General features: G+C 56.3%; 1 protein-coding gene across 4 annotated transcripts; it reads right to left on the bottom strand.

Moving 5' to 3' along the window:
* Positions 1-338: 338 nt before the first annotated feature.
* Positions 339-14,028, bottom strand: GJA5 (gap junction protein alpha 5). Of its 4 annotated transcripts, XM_036234976.1 has the most exons (3): positions 13,913-14,028; positions 3,256-3,311; positions 339-3,170 (listed from the first exon to the last, which is right to left on the bottom strand). In XM_036234976.1, the coding sequence occupies exon 3, from the start codon at positions 3,132-3,134 to the stop codon at positions 2,058-2,060; it is 1,077 nt and encodes a 358-aa protein (XP_036090869.1). In that variant the 5' UTR covers positions 3,135-3,170; positions 3,256-3,311; positions 13,913-14,028; the 3' UTR covers positions 339-2,057. The 4 variants fall into 4 exon arrangements, with proteins under 4 accessions (XP_036090869.1, XP_015998723.1, XP_015998733.1 ...); XM_016143237.2 differs by having other exon boundaries at positions 339-3,311; XM_016143247.2 differs by lacking the exon at positions 3,256-3,311.
* Positions 14,029-18,132: the final 4,104 nt, after the last annotated feature.

The raw sequence follows: 18,132 nt of genomic DNA, 5'->3' as shown, positions 1-18,132 counted from the left end.
GTAATAATAGCAACAATAACAACTACCATTTAAGGACAGACTGTTATTTCCCAGGCACTCTGCTGAATTCTTTATGAAAGGTCTGTCACTTAACAGCCCTACTAGATAAAATATTACGAGGTTCAATTTGCAGGTGGAGAAACCCAGGCTCAGAGACCGAGTGGCTTGCAGGAGTCCGGCCGGAAACCAGCAGCTGGGATTTTAACCCTCGCCGGTCTGACTTGGAAGCTTTGCTTCGCCGACCGACGGATGGGGCGGGGGTGGTTCGGGTGCGTCCCTCCCCACCCAAATCCACCATCTTTCTCCTGCAGTCACAGCATGAAAGGGACACGAGGAGAGACAGAGGTAAGGCCAGCCTTTATTACGACAAACTGCACATAATGTTTCCTCCTTCTTTCCAGAGAGCCCTATCGCTGTCGAACACCGATCTCACGGACTCCGTAATGCGAGAACACTCAATTCATAACGCAAACACATTTCGTGGGTGGAGAGTCTGTTTTGTTGTGTCCTGGAGTCTTCATGCCAGTGCCAGACAACAGGTGACATGAAAACTGGGAGGCTTAGCTGCTTACAGTGCAGCTAGAGGGAAGGGCAGCAAGACACAAGCTTCTCTAAGGTTTCCTTCTCTTACTTCAGGTCTCCCCTCCCCTTCACCCACCCTAACAGCGGGTGCGTGTGCACCCCCCCACCCCCCCACACACATGCATTTTAAAAAGTAACCATCTCCCTACATGTCTCGGTATCCAATTCTGAGCATCCTTTACCTTCGCCCAATATGGCAGCCCCGTACGGATGGACTGGATGGAAAAACCAGGCCAGTCCCTGGGGAAGGCGAGGCTTGTCTGCCGTCACCGCCTGGCAGTCCCTTAGGAGCACCAGGGAGACGCAGGAATCTCTGTGCTCTTGAGCGGGAACCCTGCCGAGAGAGCTGGAGATCCCCCTGTGCTTCCTGGAGGCTATCCTCCACGGAGAGCGAGACCGGGGGGCTCCTGGCTGTCCTCACACCTCCTCTTGGCGCTCTCGGTTGGCAGTCAGCAAGGGAAATAAATAGGAGGGAAACGTCGATTTCCAGTGTTTTCTCTCCTCTTTAATTTTCATCTTCACAGCAGAATTATTCTTTTCCCAAGGGGAATCTGAGAAGCACAATGTCCTCTTTGTTCGAATAAGACCTGGGGAAATTCCACCGGCCTCTGCGGCTGGCGATCTGGTCAGGATCTGAGCGAGGACGACGGCTTCTTGTCGATAAGGTCTTTGGGGGAGCCCTGGGTGAACAGCCAAGGGAGGAAGGGAAGGGATGGTTTCTGTCACCGGGCTGAGCTGTAAAAGAGCTTCGGGGTGACAGGTGGTGGCAGGAATTCCAGTGGAGTCTGTGCACAGTGACTAAGGGAGCTCGTAACCCCCTGGGGCGGTCGTACGACCTGGCAGAAGAAAAGGCCACAACGTCACCAAGGTGGGACATTTGCCAGACGTACATGCCAAGGCGCTTGTAAAGTTGAGGCTGCCAGTCGAGTTCCAAGGACCTCTTTCTCAGTAAGGCTGGGGGGAGGGGGGCAGGCAAGGGCGGCCCGAGGAGACCTTGCCACCACGTCATGGTTTGGCCCAGGAGTGCATCTAATGCAAGGTTCTTGATTCCTGGTCTTCGTTGGCTGGGCACTTTGGGCTCCTCCTGGCTGGAGGAAGGGCGGTCAGGTCAAGTAAGGCACAGGGACCTGGCGAGCCCGCCCGGCGTGTGGCTGGCACGCAGAGATATCCCAGCCCGCCGGCTCTCCCTCCCTGGTCCGGTTATGCCGTGGTTGCCCCCATTCCGCTACCCGCTTGATGAGGCTTCGCTGAGTACGCCAGGCAGAGGATGGGGAAGGGACAGCCGCCCCATGTCTCCTGACTGCTCCCAGAGCCCCCGGCACACCTTCCGGAATACCCGAGTCACGCCGCTGAGACCTGGGGTGGACAGGAGCAGAGCAGTGACGAGAACGAGAGGGACGGGGTGAGGAGGGACAGTCCGCCCTCTCTGAGCCTCCTCTGTTCCCGCCCGGTCCTGGAGCCCCCGCGCTGGACGATCACACTGAGAGGTCATCCGACCTGGCCTTGCTGCTGGCCTTGCTGAGACGGCGCTTGTCATTCTGGTAGCCGTGGGGCAGGCGGTGACCGGGGGAGACCTCGCTGGGCACCTCAGGCTTCGGGGCGTAGTGGACGTGAATGAAACCCTCCCCGGGAATCTGCTCCTGGCCTTGCACCTGCTCTGTGGCCAGGTTGTCTGTGTTCTGCTGGGAGGCCACCTTGTTGCTGAAGGGATTGAAGAACTTGCCCCCGGGGCCGTTTTCCAGGCACTGACTGAAGTCGGGGATGGGCGTGCAGCTCTGGGCCAGGCTGGCCGCGGGTTGGGGCAGCTGGCACTCGGCCACGCCCTGCCGGGACTTCGAGAATCGCTGTCTGAACTTCTTCCAGCCCAGGTGGTAGAGTTCAGCCAGACTGAGGACGAGGGACAGTGCAGCCACAGCCAGCATAAAGACGATGAAGACGTTCTTCTCCGTGGGCCGGGACACGTAGCAGTTGACGGGGTGAGGGCAGGGGCTCCGGCGGCAGACATGCAGGGTGTCCAGGAAGACCCCGTACAGGAGGTACTGGCCCACGATGAAGGCCACCTCCATGGCGGTGCGGATGAGGATGCTGCAGACGTAGGTGTTGAGCAGAGTGCCCTGCAGCGGGATCCTGCCGGTGGCCTCCTCCCAGCAGGACAGCTCGGCCTTCTCGCCCACGGGGTACTCGTAGGCGCCGGCGCCCCGCACCCCTCTGGCGCTCTCGGCCTCGCGCATCTTGCGCTTCTCCTGCGCGCGCACGTGGTGCACGGCGTGGCCCATGTACAGGAGCGACGGCGTGGACACGAAGATGATCTGCAGCACCCAGTAGCGGATGTGGGAGATGGGGAAGGCCTGGTCGTAGCACACGTTCTCACAGCCCGGCTGAATCGTGTCGCACTGGAAATCCGCCTGCTCGTCGCCCCACGACGACTCGGCCGCCGTGCCCAGCACCAGCATGCGGAAGATGAAGAGCACGGTGAGCCACACCTTGCCGATGACGGTGGAGTGCTTGTGCACCTCCTCGAGGAACTCGCCCAGGAAGCTCCAGTCACCCATCTCGGCTCAGCGGGGGACAGACGGGCGCCAAGGCTCCTGCAAACGGGGGAGAGGAGAGGAGAGGGAGGCTCCTGCGAGCGTTGGGAGGACCCAGGCCAGCCCCGGGCCGCCGCCGACTCACGCCGGCGTGCAAGCGAGCAGTCAGACGCACCCACGAAGCTCACTTATTTCCGCCCCCTAGGGAAAAAAAAAAAAATAGATTCCAAGAGCTCGTGTTAGCGGGATGGGAGCATGGTTCCCACGCGAACGGACCTGGAAATGAACTGAGATGTGTGTTACGATGCGGATTCTGTGCTTGTGCCGCCAGACAGTCTCCTTGGGGAGATCCGGGGTGCCAACCCCCTCGCCCCTGGGAACCTGGATTTGCGACACGCAGCCCAGGGGACGCTGATGCGGGCAGGCCGAGACGCGCGAGTCGTGGGCAGAACACGGGGCTGGAGTCTGCAAATGCGACTCTGCGCATTTACCTCGCTGGGTCCGTCTCCGTGTCCGCGAAAGGAGGGTGCGGATCGCCACACCAGGGGATTCTGGGAACTAGAGGCGTCAGAGGCGAGTGCGCAGTGCCCACAGCTCGGTGCAGCCGCCAGCCACACGGAGGTGCGGTGCAGGCCCGCTCCCCGCGCATGCGCGACAGATGCCCCAAGCCTGTGGGTCGCGTACAGACTCATCAGGCCCTTGCCTGCCCCTTCGGCCTCATTTCCTGCCTGTCCACAGTAGTTTGCTTTATCCAGCCGCGCCAAGTCCTGGGCCCGTTAGCAGAGCTGTCTCAGTCTCCACTGCAGTCCGTTCTGGTCCGTGAGGTACAGGGCGTCTCAGGTGGAGGGGGTGCTCTAGGAAAGGCTCCCCATCCTTCGGTTAAGGGGGAGAGCCTCACCCGAACCCTCCCCACCCTTACCGCTTCCTGCCTGTGAACAATGTGAGCCAAGATGTGTCAAGCTGCCCCAAGAATCTCAGAAATGCCGGCTTGTGCCCTGAGGCCTCTGAAACTCTCCAGTCGCCTACCTCCAGAATTCTCGATGAGCAATACATGTCCTTATGGCTTAACCAGTCCTAACCAACAGAACAAAACAACAACAGCAAAAAAAAACCCCAAAAAACAAACAAACAAACAAAACAAATAAAACCACATAGGCGAAAGCTGAATATAATATTCCTTTCTTAGAATCATAAAACCTCAGATTCTGATGGGACCTCAGAGACCATCAAGTTCAAACCTTGACCTTTGCATCTTTGTTGCCAACGGGCCCAGGTTTCTATCCAAACACTCTTTACGCGTATGAGGAAGGACTGGGTGGGGGTTCCATATGTCACAGTCCAGGCTTCTTCGGCACCTGAGTGCATACATACCTCGACAGAGGCCAGCCTCCCGGCCTATAGCCTCCCATCTCCCCGCTCCTCCACAGAGTGCAGAGTCAGCGGAAGGGGCCTTGTCTCCGTTCCCCTCCATATCAAAGACCCAGCTAGGCCTTTCCTCTGGCGTATGATCAGACATCTGCCCTTTTTCCAAAAGTGGTGAAGCGCCTCCCCTCCTCTTATCCTGCAAATGTGGAAAAATGTGGGGCCGTTTGCTCCAAAGGAAAATGGTTGATTAGATAAGAGTTCGACGGGCTGTCATCTCTTCTGGGCACGTGCAGTGTTCAGCACCCTGAGGGACAGCCACGCGTCTTCGGGGACCAGGATGCGGTGAGCTCTGGGGGGGGGGGGGGGGCGGAGGAAGGTGGAGGAGGAGCAAAGAGGAGCAGAAAGAGGGAAGAGACGAGGAGGGAGTTGGAAATGGAGAAAAAGGGGCCATGCGACGTTTCAGAGAGGACGGCCTGGGGGTTAGCGAAGTGGCGTTCGTAGCCCAGTTAATATCTGCTGAGCCTGGAGGAGCTACTGGATCTGCGTCGCAATCTCCTCCTCTGCGAAATGGGGATAGTATTACGTAGAAAGAAAGCAAAAGGAGAAAGGAGGGAGAGGTGCCTGGCGAAGGAGAAGACAGAAACGGGGACAGGCAGCAGAGGACAGGAAAACGAATGGAAATAAAGAGGAGACGAAGGGAGAAACAGATGTCGTGTTCTTCCGGGATCCAGGGGAAGTTTTCTAAACTCTCCTCCATCCCTGAAGGCTTTGCGCTTGATCCTCTGATTCTGTCGCTTATTCCTTACAAGTCCCCCAGGAAGTATATAAAAAGAGTTCCAGGCAAAGAACGTGCTGCTGTGGCGTGGCCCGCCAAGAGGCTGCGCCGCTGACTCCCTCGCGTGTGGTCCGACGAGCCCCACCTGGACGGGGTGAAGCACAGGCACAGAGGGGAACGACTCGAACGTCAGAGGGACAGCATTGGAAAGGGCGCCTCCCCGGGAGGGCACAAGAGACACCAGCGGAGGGCTGGCGGGGGTGGGGCAGACCCGATGGGCGTCAACGGCATTCGTCACTTTCCCGACGACTCAGGCAAGGCCAGAGAAACTTAAACTTGCTAGCACGTATGAGCTGCTCAGTTTATAATATGAGCGGTCCCCAGCTGAAGTCAGTCTCCCAGCTACACGGGTCCCTTCGGGTCCCCCACAACCGAAGCCAAAGAGACTTGTAGATTAGATACTCATTGAGTGTCCTGGCTGTGTGGCATCTAAATGCTTCGTAGGTTCTTATATTCATTTCTTGGCAAGGAAGTGCGTTAGGAGGGGCAAAGGAAGCCGTCCACACCACAAATAAGAGTCTCTCCAACACAATGGCAAAATCTCCCACCGCCTTCACTTCGGGCTTCGCCGGCTTCCTACAACTTAGAAAGTCCAGACTCTTAAACTTGCACTGGAGGCCTGCTGCAGCACAGCCTGCCTCCACGGTCTCCCTCTGTTCCCCGCAGGCGGCCAACACCGAAAGCTGCGCGGCTCCCCGAGCGCGCGTGTGTGCGTGGCCCACAGCTCCCCGGCTCTCTCTCTCGGCCTCTCTCCTCGCGTTCTCTCTGCCCGCGTTCGCGCGTTTGGTAACGTTTGTTGAGTGGTTCCCAGGTGCCAGGCATCAGGCAGGCACTGAAGAATCAGCAGGGAGAAAGACAAACGAGGGGTCCCGCGCCTTTACCCAGCTTAGCCGCCCTCGTTCCCTTTCACGAAGGGGACAGAGAGACACATAACTGCAATGAAGCGCAATGCGGCGGCTGCAGGAAAGACGCAGGCACGTGCGGCAGGGGCCGGCTCTGGTTTAGGGGGCCCGGGAGGGCCTCGCTCGGTCGGGGCCCTCCAGAAATCCCTGGAGAATTGAATTCTGCAGCCCTTTGCAGCTGACACAATTCTGAAACATGCACGGCAAAGCAGATGGTCCCTGGAACCCGGATAAGAGCATCCCGGGCCCAAGGCGGCTTCACCCAGAACCTTCCGCATCGTATCCCGAGACAAAGCGACCCTTCTAGAGCAGCTGCCAGAGAACTCGAGGCAGGACATGGAGCTTGGGTGAGAGAAAGGGCCAAAGGGAGACACTCGCGTGGAGTGAGCATGGCTTATTTCATAACCTCGCTTCACGCATTACACGGCTAGGAACAAAATGCCAGCAGCCGCATGGCCAGCGTCGTCTCCCTCCGCAGCCAGCGTTCCCACAGCAACGCAACGTCGGCAACACAGATGAACGTGAACTCGGTCGCGACCTGTCCTCTGACCCCACCGATCTGAGTTAGACAGCCGAGGACTCTTCTCGCGTCACCCTCGGCCGAAGACTAAGTCACCTTGCAGCAGGTGGGGTACCTTCTCGGGCTCGGTTGCATGCTGCCTGAAATTTGTTCTCCAAAAGGTTCTTGTCTATCAGCCAATGCACGAGTACTTTTCTGAGTCCCTACTATGTGCCTACCACTGTTCTGAGTCCTGAAAATAAGAGTTACGGAGCCTGGTGCATATTAGGCACTCGGTGATAGATGTCGAGTTCATGGATTCAGGCAGGATTTGTGCCCTTTATTTAACAGCTTTTGCCCTTGGATGGGCACTAGACGTCTCAAAGTGCAAAGCCCTGTCTTCTACTCTGTATTCTTATTCCATTATAATTCTTTCATTAGCTACGCGATAAATGTTTTCTTAACGACTGAAAAAAAGTGTTTGGTGTAGTGGTAAGTTTGCAAAGTGACCCCAGGGAGACTTCCCTCAGAAGTCCAGTGATAAAAAATAAACCTTTACACGATCCAAAATATGCTTCTCCTACATTCATTCTCTTGTTGACTCCGAGAGGGCAGGGCCAGAGCTGTTTGTTCAAGTCGGAATACATTCGAGACGTAGAGACACTCGATTTTTATGGTTGAAAGAATCAATCCTGAAAACTACTTGGCGGGGTGCTGCCTCCGTTTTGCAGAGGAAGAGACAGATCGGGAAGAGAAGAGGCTTGTTCAAAGAAGCAAAGTCTAATGCAGACATCCAGGGCTTCACTCCAGGGTGTGACAGGGTCCTGTGCTCACCGAGTGCTTCCCCTGCTACGCCTCCCCCTTGGGAATTCCATAATTGCCTCCCCCTGGGGCAGTGAGCAATTTCATTCACACCTCTCCTGACTATCCCCTTTAGTGACAATGCCTAGAAGTCAGTTTTCATTCAATCAAGAAAATGTTTATGCCGCTTTCCTGAAGTGACCAGCACCGGCGGAGGGGCGGGGGTTGTTTATGGGAACGAATAATTCCATTCAGTTTCGCCAAGTGGGTTAGTCTCTCTACTGGCTGTGTAATGTCTCTCAGCTCGACCCCGAGCTCCTTGGAGATGTGCCGCGGAGCTGTTCCTCACTGTCCCCTCCCTCCGAAACCCTCACCCTTCACCCTGCTCAGTGCTCACTATTGTGCCTCGGCCCTGGGAGTTGATTCGTTACTTTTAAAGAAAACCATTGAGGCATTTGGGTCCCTCCAAACATCTAATGACAGCAGATGGGCCTACTTGGGAAGGTGGCCTAGGGACACCTGCACCATGACTGTGGTGACCAGGCCACCAAAGAGACAAAAGCCACCGAGGCCTCCCTCTGCCCATGAGAGAGCCGTCCACCCGGCTGAGCAGCACGGACAAACGTGTCCCGAGCGGACTACCCCTTCTCTGCGTCCTCCCACCGCCCCGCCCCCGGGGTCACTAGGGAGCTCCCCCATGTTTGTCAAAATTAGATTATAAGTCCACTCTGCAGAGTCTGAGTCTAATTTTGGACAATGGCATCTGTTCCGGACAGTATCTAATAAATCTCAGGTTCTCAATAAATGTTGTTATTCATAGTAGTAATAACAACCCCGGCCCCACGCCGTAATCCCGCTCACTGTCCACAGGAATGTGGCCCAGGGCAGGGGTGACCTGCTGCCCAGTGAAGAATTCTGTTACAAAAAGACCCAAAGAGCCTCACTTAAAGCCTTGGACACAGTGGCGTGTCCGCGCGGCTCGCTTCAGAAAGTGTTTATTGGGTTCCTAAGTGATGCCAGACATCAACAGTGGCTTCATGAAGTGAAACAGAAAATGTGACCGGCACCTCAGAACTCTTCCCTACCGTATCCGTTAGTGCACCTTTTTCCGCTGTTGCCTCGACCCAATAGTTTCTCCCTAAAGTGGAGAGGATCGCATGAGAAAGTGGTCTTGATCCTCAGCGGCCTCAGGACCCTTTCCTGTCCCTGGGGAGGCTCGGCTCCATTTTCTAGTTCACCCGGAGTTCAACAGAGAGAGAATTTGAATCTAGGTGATAATAGTAAAATAAATAAATAAATAAATAAATAAATAAATAAATAAATAACACTTATTGTGGCTCTTCTGTGCGCCAGGCACTCCGCAAGCTATATATATATATATATATATACATTTTTTTCTCATTGGAGTGTCACGACAAACTGAGGAAGCAGGGACAATCCTGTCCCCTTTTTACAGGGCTCAGAGAGGGTGACAGGGACAAGATCACACAGCTAGGAAGCAGCAGAGTTGGCTTCACACCCAACCCAGCTCTTAGCTAGACTCCATCTTAATTGACTAAAGTTCTTTTCTTGAAAATTCTTACCAGGCAAGGGCTAGACACTTTTCCCTAAGATGTCGGCCCCGGAGATGTTTGTGCGATGACTGTTCGAATAGAGACTTAATTTGTAAACGGTTGGGTGTAATTCTGAACATTTAAAATTTACGTTCTTTTCCTGGTTTAGGTTTGGGGCAGCAGCTTCGGCCTCTGGGGAAAGAACCAGGTATATGATATAGCTGCAGTTATTGACTTGGGCAGTTTGGGCAGCTTTCTCAGAATTAGAAGTCTGGCGGGGGGGCCCTCTGAACCTTGAACCTTGAACGCCTGAACCTTGATCACTAGAGAGGGCCGAGGAGCATAGAGATGAGTGAGAGAGGAGAGAGAGACAGATGGCTGAGACGAAGTATCACCTTAGTTTCCCTCCTAACCCTAGCCAATGGCAGATCATTAACTCCTCTTTCAATTTAATTACTTTACTTTGGCAAGGACAGAGCCTCTGCTCAGAGACACCCTGCTGGCAGACAGTTGTTTCAAAGCCAAGGACATGGAAGGAGCAGGCAAAGTGGAGAAGGAGAATTATGCGAGGGTAAGTAATTTTCCTTCCTAAAATGTTGGAAGAAGAAATATACATAAGGAGTGGCGGAGAGGGGCTGGCAAAGGGAGATATTCAATTACCATGAAATACTGGGAGGTCTGTATTAATCAAGGCCCACCCCGGGGGGGGGGGGTTGATTAGAACCTCTGCATTTATTAATGAAAATTCTATTTATGGTTTCCACCATCTTGTCATAGATTCGTCGTATGGTAGAGCCGAAAGGAATCTAGAGATCAATCAAAGTTGACCCCTTACTTTGATACGAGAGGAAGACTAGCGTCCAGGGAGATTAAGTAACAGTGATAACAGCGCTAAGTGGAGTGCTTCCCGCGTTTGAAGCCCTGCCCACCTCTGCTTTGCAACCCTCACGTTGACGCACCTAGGAAAGCAGCATCGTCCCAGCTACGGAAGCAGAACTAGCCCATGTTACAGATGAGAAGACCGAGGCTTGCAGGCCACGTCACCTGAACAAAGTCGCCCAACTAGCAAATGCCGCATCAGGGCCTTGAACCTGACTCCGAAGCCCACGTTCTCTCTGTGCCTCTAAAAGGGAAAGAAAATCAAGGAGGCCCCACCCCGGACTGACAGCTGGGGACGAACCTGTGACAAAAATGCCAGTCCCTTGGCCCCCCAGCAGGGCTCCCCTGCGTCCCCACGGAGGCCCTGCATTTACCCTTGTCGCCTGTGGCTCGCTGGCTGGCCACCTCGTGCATACACAGCTCCTAGAATTAACAATCACATCGGGGCCCTCAGCCCGCATGGGTCGGGATTCCCAGACTCCGGCCTCTGCCACCATTTGGCCACGATTCACATATAGAAAGTTATTTCCTTTTTTAGCCAGTCAGTGCTCTTGGCTGCGGCAGCGTCCACTGCCGCGTTCTCGCTCGCCAGACAGCGGGCCCTGGTGTCCCGTCGATGTCAGATCCTAACGAGAGCAAAGGAACCAGAAATAGTTAGGTGGAGGGCCCCGCGGTTCCTGAGAAAGCGGTATTGGAACCCTGCCTCCGTCACGCGCTGGTGACGTGATCTTAGGCAAGTCACTTGACCTCCCAGTTTCCTCCTCATCTGAAAAAAAAAGGGGACGTTTACTCGTGGAGATTAAACACTACGTGGACATGCGGAGTCACCCAGAGCAGTACCTGGCACACGGCAGGCGCTCAGTGTTCGTTCTCTGTTTCTCTTTTCTGACACTTCCAGAAAAAAAGAAAGGAAGAAAGAAAAAGTCCTCTCAAATATAATCCAACCTGCCAACTTGATGCAGAATTGGGTGGTGCAGCAGTCTGGTTAGAGCGACACAGCAAGGACCCCCACGAGGCCCCCCGAGGGGGAGGGGGACTCTCAGGGTCCCGGGAAGGGTCTAAGTCTGACTGTCAACTGGTTATTTCACCGGGCAGGAGGAAGCCGGGGCCAAGAGGACGGGGCTGCAGGGTCCCGGCCAGGCGAGGCCTCTCTCGTGCTCGTAACTGGCCCAGCCGCCTCCGAACTTGCTTTCACTCACGCTTTGAGCACACACATGGACTCCTTGTGAGTCCGTGATCACACGTGAGCTCCGTGTGTGGTTCCCGCCCTCCTTTCAAGTCTAACCACCAGATCTGAAGCCGAGCCCAGGATGGCAGGTTCGAGGCCGGCTCGGTTCTTCTACCTGGGAGAGAAATAGGAAGCTGTCTACTCTGTGACCCGAGGGGCAGGGGCTTCCCCTCCCCCAACCCCCTCTGCCCTCTCCTGAAGTTCTGAATCGTGAGATGCCAGGTTCGATGAAAATTCTGGAAGACCCCTGTGAACAAGGGCCTCGTCAGAGAGGCTCTTTCCCGTTTTGAGGGTTTTGCTCTGACGGGGTGGAGCTTGCGCCTCCGTTCATTCGCGCGCAGGAGCAAGCGGGTGAGCCGGATGGCTGCTGAGGCCCTCCCAGCTCCAAGTGAGAACATCTGGGGAGTGTGCGTCTCACCCCCTTGCGACAGTACGGCAAGTTAGTGGCAAAGCCGAGAAGCGAATCCAGATTTCCTGAGTCCCAGCTTAGAGGTCGGCAGAACTAGTCCCAGAACAACAACAACGACAACAAAAATCTGTGATCCTAAGACCACGCAATACTTTCTCAGAATTACGTGTCGTCGCGGCAAGCCTCCCGGAAAGGTCCCTGCATCAGATGAGATGCAGTTCGAAGAGACTGGGCCCGAGGACCAGCTGACGTGGATTCACCTATTTTTGTATTGTTCGTTGAGTACTTAGTATGTGACAGCCATTTTAAATACGTTATTTTATTTAATCCTTATAAAACTTACGAGGAGGATATTTACTAACCTCTTTGGAAGACAGAGAAACTGAGGATCAGAGACATTAAATAAGTCGCCCACGGGTCACACGGTTGAACGTCTGAACGCCCAGGCTCTCCCTTGTATCCTACCCCTGGACGTAAATCTTCTGCGCTGCTTCGGTACCTCTGATTCTGACACCTCCAAAGGGAGTGGATTGTTTGCAGGCTGGGTTTTTCTTGCCCACGATTTGCTAATATGTCAGAAACAACCGCTTCATAAAGTGGCATCCAGCAGTCGTGTGCCAGGAGCCAGCAGCCCCTGACTAGAGACAGGAAGTCCGTTTCTTCTCTAGGACACTTGAAGTTTCTCAGCAAAAACGAGCATCTCTCCCCTTGGGTCAGCTCAGTCCTCGAGCCTACACGGAGGCCTGGCAATCTAAGAGCCCTTTCCAGTCCTAGCGACCTTGGCCTCTGGGCCAGGAGGAGGAGAGGGGGCAGGAGCGGGACAGCTGGGGGGCAGGAAAGAGGACCGGTTTCAGCGCGCCCTGGGAGCATCTGGGGGGGCGGGAGGGGACGGCGGGGGGCGGGGGCGGAGCAGAGCCAGCTGCTTGTGGCAGTGCCACGGCCTTTGGGGCGTCCCAGGTCTGGGCGAGGGGTGCGCAGGGTGCCAGATCGGAAGCCAGGGAGCGCAGGAGCGCCGGGGGCATGGAGGGGGGGAGGGGGCCTCCGTGCAGCTCTGCCGCCCCCGGGAGCCTGGCAGGAAGGTGGCGAGTTCACAGCTGTCCCCAGAGAGCGGTGAATCAGGGTCTGGACCTGGCTGCGGCTGGGGAGGCAGTGGGGGGAAGGGAAGGAGGCTGCTTGGCCGGCTGACGCACAAGTCAGGCTGGGATGCCCCTAAATACCGGCTCATGCCCGGAGCCGCGAGGTCACCCCGTGGGCAAATGGAAGCTCCACAGCTCCGCACACGGGCCTTGGGCGCTCCCTGTCCGGTGTGACCGGCTCCTCCCCGGTCGGCCGCCCCCACGCCCCGTGCTCCTCCAGCGCCCTTCCCTCTCAGCCCCGGGGTGCCGGAGCGCGCTCAGGAAGCAGCCCCGTGAGATGCCGGGGCGTTGGGAGCCCGGGGTCCCTCCGCGGGAAGATGACTGGAAGGGAAAACTGGACGGAGGCGCAGTGAGCATGGAGAAGCCCGGAGTCCGGCTTCCTTTCCGCAGGGACCGAGTCGCGTTTGAGCCTAAGGCGTCGTAGCTGCTGAATGAAACCAGAGCGCTCCCCCTCCTTCAAACCCCGCGCGTTGCAGACGAGTAAACCGAGGCCCAGAGGGGGAGGCGTCCGGCCCAAGGTCGCACAGCCGCTCGGCGCCCCAGAACCCAGGTCCTGCCCCCCGGGTTCGAGAGAGGTCAAGGAACCGACAGAAACCCGGCCGCCCTGCAGCCTTCGCCCTCGCCCTGCGCCCAGGACCCAAGGGAGCGTCCCGCGCGCGCCCCTCCCGGGCGCCCCTCGGGGCCTCGCCGGCCTCTTTGCACGGACGGGTCTGCGCGCAGGCCAGGCTGCTCGCGAGGCACAGCGGGGACCATGATCCTCCGCAGGAAACTAAGCAGGGAATATTTTTAAACCATCCAACATGCCTTGGGGAGAAAAAAAAAAATCGAAACCCTCCCCTAGATGTTACGGAAAGCATTTCAAAAAAAGATTCCAAGCTTAAAGGAAGCATCCTAAAACAGCGATGGTTTTTTAAAAAAGGCCAATTCCATCTTCACAGAAGTGCTTGGACGGGGCCTGGGGACGCGGGGAAGGCGCCCCCGGAGCGCGCGCCTCCGCCCTCCACCCGGCAAACCAAGCAAGTCCTTTATCTCGGCTTCCTACACCGGCCTCCTTCATCTGTCCACAGGAAGGGCAGGGGCTACACCTGCAGGTACCCGGCAAGAGCTCGTCCTTATCCAGCCTGGAATTCCAGGCTCTCTCCTCGGGCGCCGTCCCTGCAGAGTTTTATCTCTGAAAACGCCAGTGCGCCCTTACCTTCTGCTTGCTGGGAGTTCGCTGGCTCCTCCGTGCCCCGGCCGCCTGCGCTGCGGCTGCCCGCCGTCCCTCGCTCCCGCGCCTGTCAGGGGCTCCCCTGCCACCCGCTCTCTAATCGGGACCGGCCTCCTCCCTCCTCCCACTTCTTCCCCACTTCTTCCGACTTGCTCGTTCTCTCTCCACCCCCTTCCCCCCCCAGCCCCTCCCTCCCCGCGCTGTGCTGCGCGCTTAGACTCTTCGCTCATTTAAAAAGTTTTCCGCCCTCTGCCTCCTGACAGCCTCGCCTCACCGCGGGTCTCCCCAGGAGGCAGAGCTCTTCTCCTCCCCCGCTGCCCCACCCCACCCTGTGTCACTGTCACTGTGGCCACAGCCCTCGAACCCGCTGCCACAGCCCTGCCCGCCCAGTCTTCTGCTGAGCCTCCTCGGTCAGGCTCCTCGGGCCAGGGCAGGGAAACTGGGACCCCCGTGGATTCCTCTTCCCCGTCCTTTCCCTGTCGCCAGATAAAGAGACATTCACCCTGGGACTTCTATGCCCACATCGGTGAGCTGAGCACCAGCTGCCATGGGGAACGTGGTCTCAGGAATCACAGCCACCAGCACTCAGAATAGACACTGGGGTCACCTGACGGTTCCCAAGGACAGGGACGGGCATCCTCGCCGCCAGGATCATATTCTCTCCTCCTCCTCTGACGGGGAGAGGGCACCCTCCACGAGCCGCACCCTGGGCCAGGGGCAACACACGCATATTATACATGTTCTATTTTTATTTCACCGAAATCATTCCAATTTCCGATTCTGCAAAGGAGCCGTTTCCACACTTCACATTCGAGGAAACGGAGGCTCAGAGAAATTAAGCCGCACGATCACGGTGATGGAGTTGGGCTTAGAAGTTCCCGCCAGTGCCAAAATTCACCTCTTTGCTCTCTGTGCGAGAGCACATGGGTCTCCAGCTGGAACAGAGCCGTGGAAGTGCGGGCGCCTCCCGTTAGGCCCCTGTCCGGGCCGAGCGAGTTCAGAAGCGGAGGCGTCTCTCCCCCATTCTCAGCCATTTTCTGCTCGGCCGTGGACCCACGGGGACGTGGTCAGTACCAACTGCAGAGGTTACTGGGACTGGGCGGAAACCAGACAAGCCAGCGACCGAGAGCCCACCCCTTTCAGAGATAGAAAAAAAACCAAGAGCTCATCTGGAATAATATGGGGAAACTGAGGGCCAGAGAGCCGCGGCCACTTGTCAGAGTCACACGCAGTAAAGTGGGCGGCAGAGCCTGACCGGAACCCCGATCCCCTCCTTTACCCCGCGTTATCACGTCCACACAGAGGCAAGAGGGCCAGCGAGGAGACCCGGTAATGTCTCCTCCACCCAGCGAATCTCTAACCCTGCGAGTGCCCTTGGCAAAACACGGGGGTCCAGATGTGTAAAGAGCCTCCTCCCTTGAGCCCACCAGGGTGACTCTTGCAAGCGAGTCCTGCCGCAGATAATCGTAAGAGCAACGAGTCCCCCGCGCCTCGCCGGAGGGCGTGTGTCATTGGAGCCATGGTTGGCGGGCTGAGGTCACGCTTTTCTGCCGAGGGGGAGGCAGACACCACAGGCATAAGCTGTGCCCCTTAAGACTTTTACTTCCCAGAGAGTGGCTTAAATGGGCGCAAACACCCTATTACAAGAAGCAGGAGGAAATAAAAAGTAACACTCCGACTTCCTTAGCCCGGGCGCTTTGGTCTATGAAGCTACACTCAATACATCTCAAGTTGTAATCCCAAAGAAGAGGTCAAAGTCCCCTCCATACCTCTGCTCGGGCATAAGGCAGGTGTGATCTTTTGGGATCCCAAACGGAAGAACTCTGTGGTGGGGAGCTTGGGCCGGCGGCCTCCATGGGGAGGAGGGGGAGGGGGGGAGGTGGAGGAGGGAGAGAAGTGATCCAGGACCGGCCAAGCCTGATTCTCTCTCTGCAGTCAGGACATGAGGGCAGCAGAGGGGTGAAGCCTCATGGCAGCTCTGCAAGTCTCAAGTCCAAGGATTTCACCCTAAGACAAAAATTGGGAGATCTTGGGATGGGATGTACCCTCTAGATCCAAAGGGAAGTCTTCCAAAGCAAGAAGACTGGGCGTCTTGTGATAATTACGAGCAGTGTCTCAGGTGTGCAGGGCGTAGCTGGAGTAAACCTTTTCCTCACCAACCAAACCCTTGGCCTAACCTCGCCTACCCACCTCGCAAGGACTAAAAAAGGTTTGCATCTCCTTTATTTTGAAAGACACTTTTGGTCAAGTCTAAGGTATGGTTCTATTGGTAAAAATCACGAAACATGAGGTCAAGAAACTTCTTGCCAAATATGCCGCTGACCCAGGTGCCCCTCCGACAAATCACTCCAAAGTAAGGACATTTGCTGGCGTGTTAGAGAGGCAGCACCCCGAGCCCGTCTTCGCAATCCAGCCGACGATGGTCAAAACCTAATTCAAGAACAAAGGTTTTACATCGGCTCCCACACGGGGGTCTAGGGTCAACTTTAGCTCCTGGGGTCAAGTTATTACAGAGGATCAGAGGCGTGAAGGAGATTAAGACAACTCCCTGTTTTTTTCAAGTTTAGCATCACATTCAGTCAGTTAAACACCCAGGGCAGAAGGACAGGACTAGGGGCCAGCGACCTCGTGGTTAACAGTGCGTGGGTTCCAGTCGGGGCTCCACCACTCAGCAGCTGTGTGACCCTCTTGGCCACATGGGGTCCCGGGAGTCGGGCTGAAGATTAAGTTGAAGACATCTCCCGTCTGTTCTCCCAAAGAAACTCGTTTGTTCCTCCCTTAGAAGCCTTTCCTCCCTCCTGTCTTCTCCCTACTAAGTTAAACGTATAAGGCTCTATCCCCCTTTAGCCGTTCGTGAGCTGGCTACTTTTGTCAGCTTCCCTAGGCATACGAATAAGCCTCCTTTTCTCCTATTAGTCTGTCTTGGTGCCCCTAATGAACCTAAAGTGGAGAGAAAAAAATTTCTTCTCTCTTATAACTGCATCTGGCTCGCTCATAAAATGAGGACGATACAGCAACTTCAAACCTAAAGATCGCCTATGAAGACTGAAGGAGATCTACGTCCGGCGGGTAGCGAGGGCTAATTATATATATAACACACGTATAAAACACGTCTAGATAGACAGCATACACTGACTCATACGTCTGCTCTAAAGATCAAAATTAAGTAATGGATGGGGGAGTCCCTGGCTCTTGGCAGGGTTTTTACCATGGAAACGCGGTGCCACGCCCCCTTCACCGCCCCCTTTGAACGAGGCCCCCAGAGATGGCCCTGCGGGCCGCGCCCTGCCCCCGCCCAAAGGTGCCGTTCCCACGAAACCTTCCCTTTGTACCCGAGAGCGCGATGAGCGCTGTTCCAGGTGACCCTGCTCCCCTCACGGCGGCCTCCTCCCGGAGTCTGAGGAGCAGGACGTGCTGTAGAGTCAGTCACTGGCTCACCATGAGTTCAGTGGAGGCGTGCTGGGCGCGCGCCGTGAGCACGGGCTGGGCGCGCGGCGATGCATGGGACGCGGTGCTCCCGTGGCTGGGGAGAGGGCCCCGCGCATGTTGCGTGGACCGCACCGCGGGGGGTGCCGGAGCGGGCGCCTGTACGAGGCGGTACCAGAGGTTGGCGGGTCATCGGCTTCGCTTCTAAGTGACAGTAGTCGTGGGGAAGGGGACAGAAGGTAAGAAAGTCTATATCCCTTCAAAAATAAAAGTCCCCACACGCACCATAAGAAGGAGTCAAGGTGTCTGTGTAATGGGGTTCAGACCGCCAGAGGAAGCCAGTGGGGATCATTTTCACGTCCAGAATGGACCGGCCACTCTGCTTTGAACTTCCAGTGCGGCTCTCTCATAGAGGAAGGTTCAGAAATAGCTCCCCAAACCCAGCTTTGGAGTACATGGAGGAGAGGAGGAAGAGTCTGCCAGCTCAGGCCAGGTGACTTCTCTTTGGCTCTGCGTGGCCTCTTCAAAAGAGGTCATCGAAGAGCTGGTACCTCTGAGTCAGAAGACAGGAGGCAGGATCCATCTCCTGTCCCTCGCCTGCGCGCCCGCGGGCAAACCACAGGGCTTCGACGTCACCGTCTGTAACGTGGTCACAGTCACTCTTTCTTCACGGGTTTGTCCTTCGGACGTTGTACCTTTCGTTATTGTCACATGCCCCGCGATGGAGGTGAGATCTCGGCGGAGAAGCAGAGGCGCAGAGGCCCCTTCCATTCCCGAAG

Source organism: Rousettus aegyptiacus, unplaced genomic scaffold (genome assembly GCF_014176215.1).
Source record: "Rousettus aegyptiacus isolate mRouAeg1 unplaced genomic scaffold, mRouAeg1.p scaffold_m13_p_17, whole genome shotgun sequence".
Taxonomy (NCBI): domain Eukaryota; kingdom Metazoa; phylum Chordata; class Mammalia; order Chiroptera; family Pteropodidae; genus Rousettus; species Rousettus aegyptiacus.
This window is presented reverse-complemented; position numbering and strand designations above follow the sequence as displayed.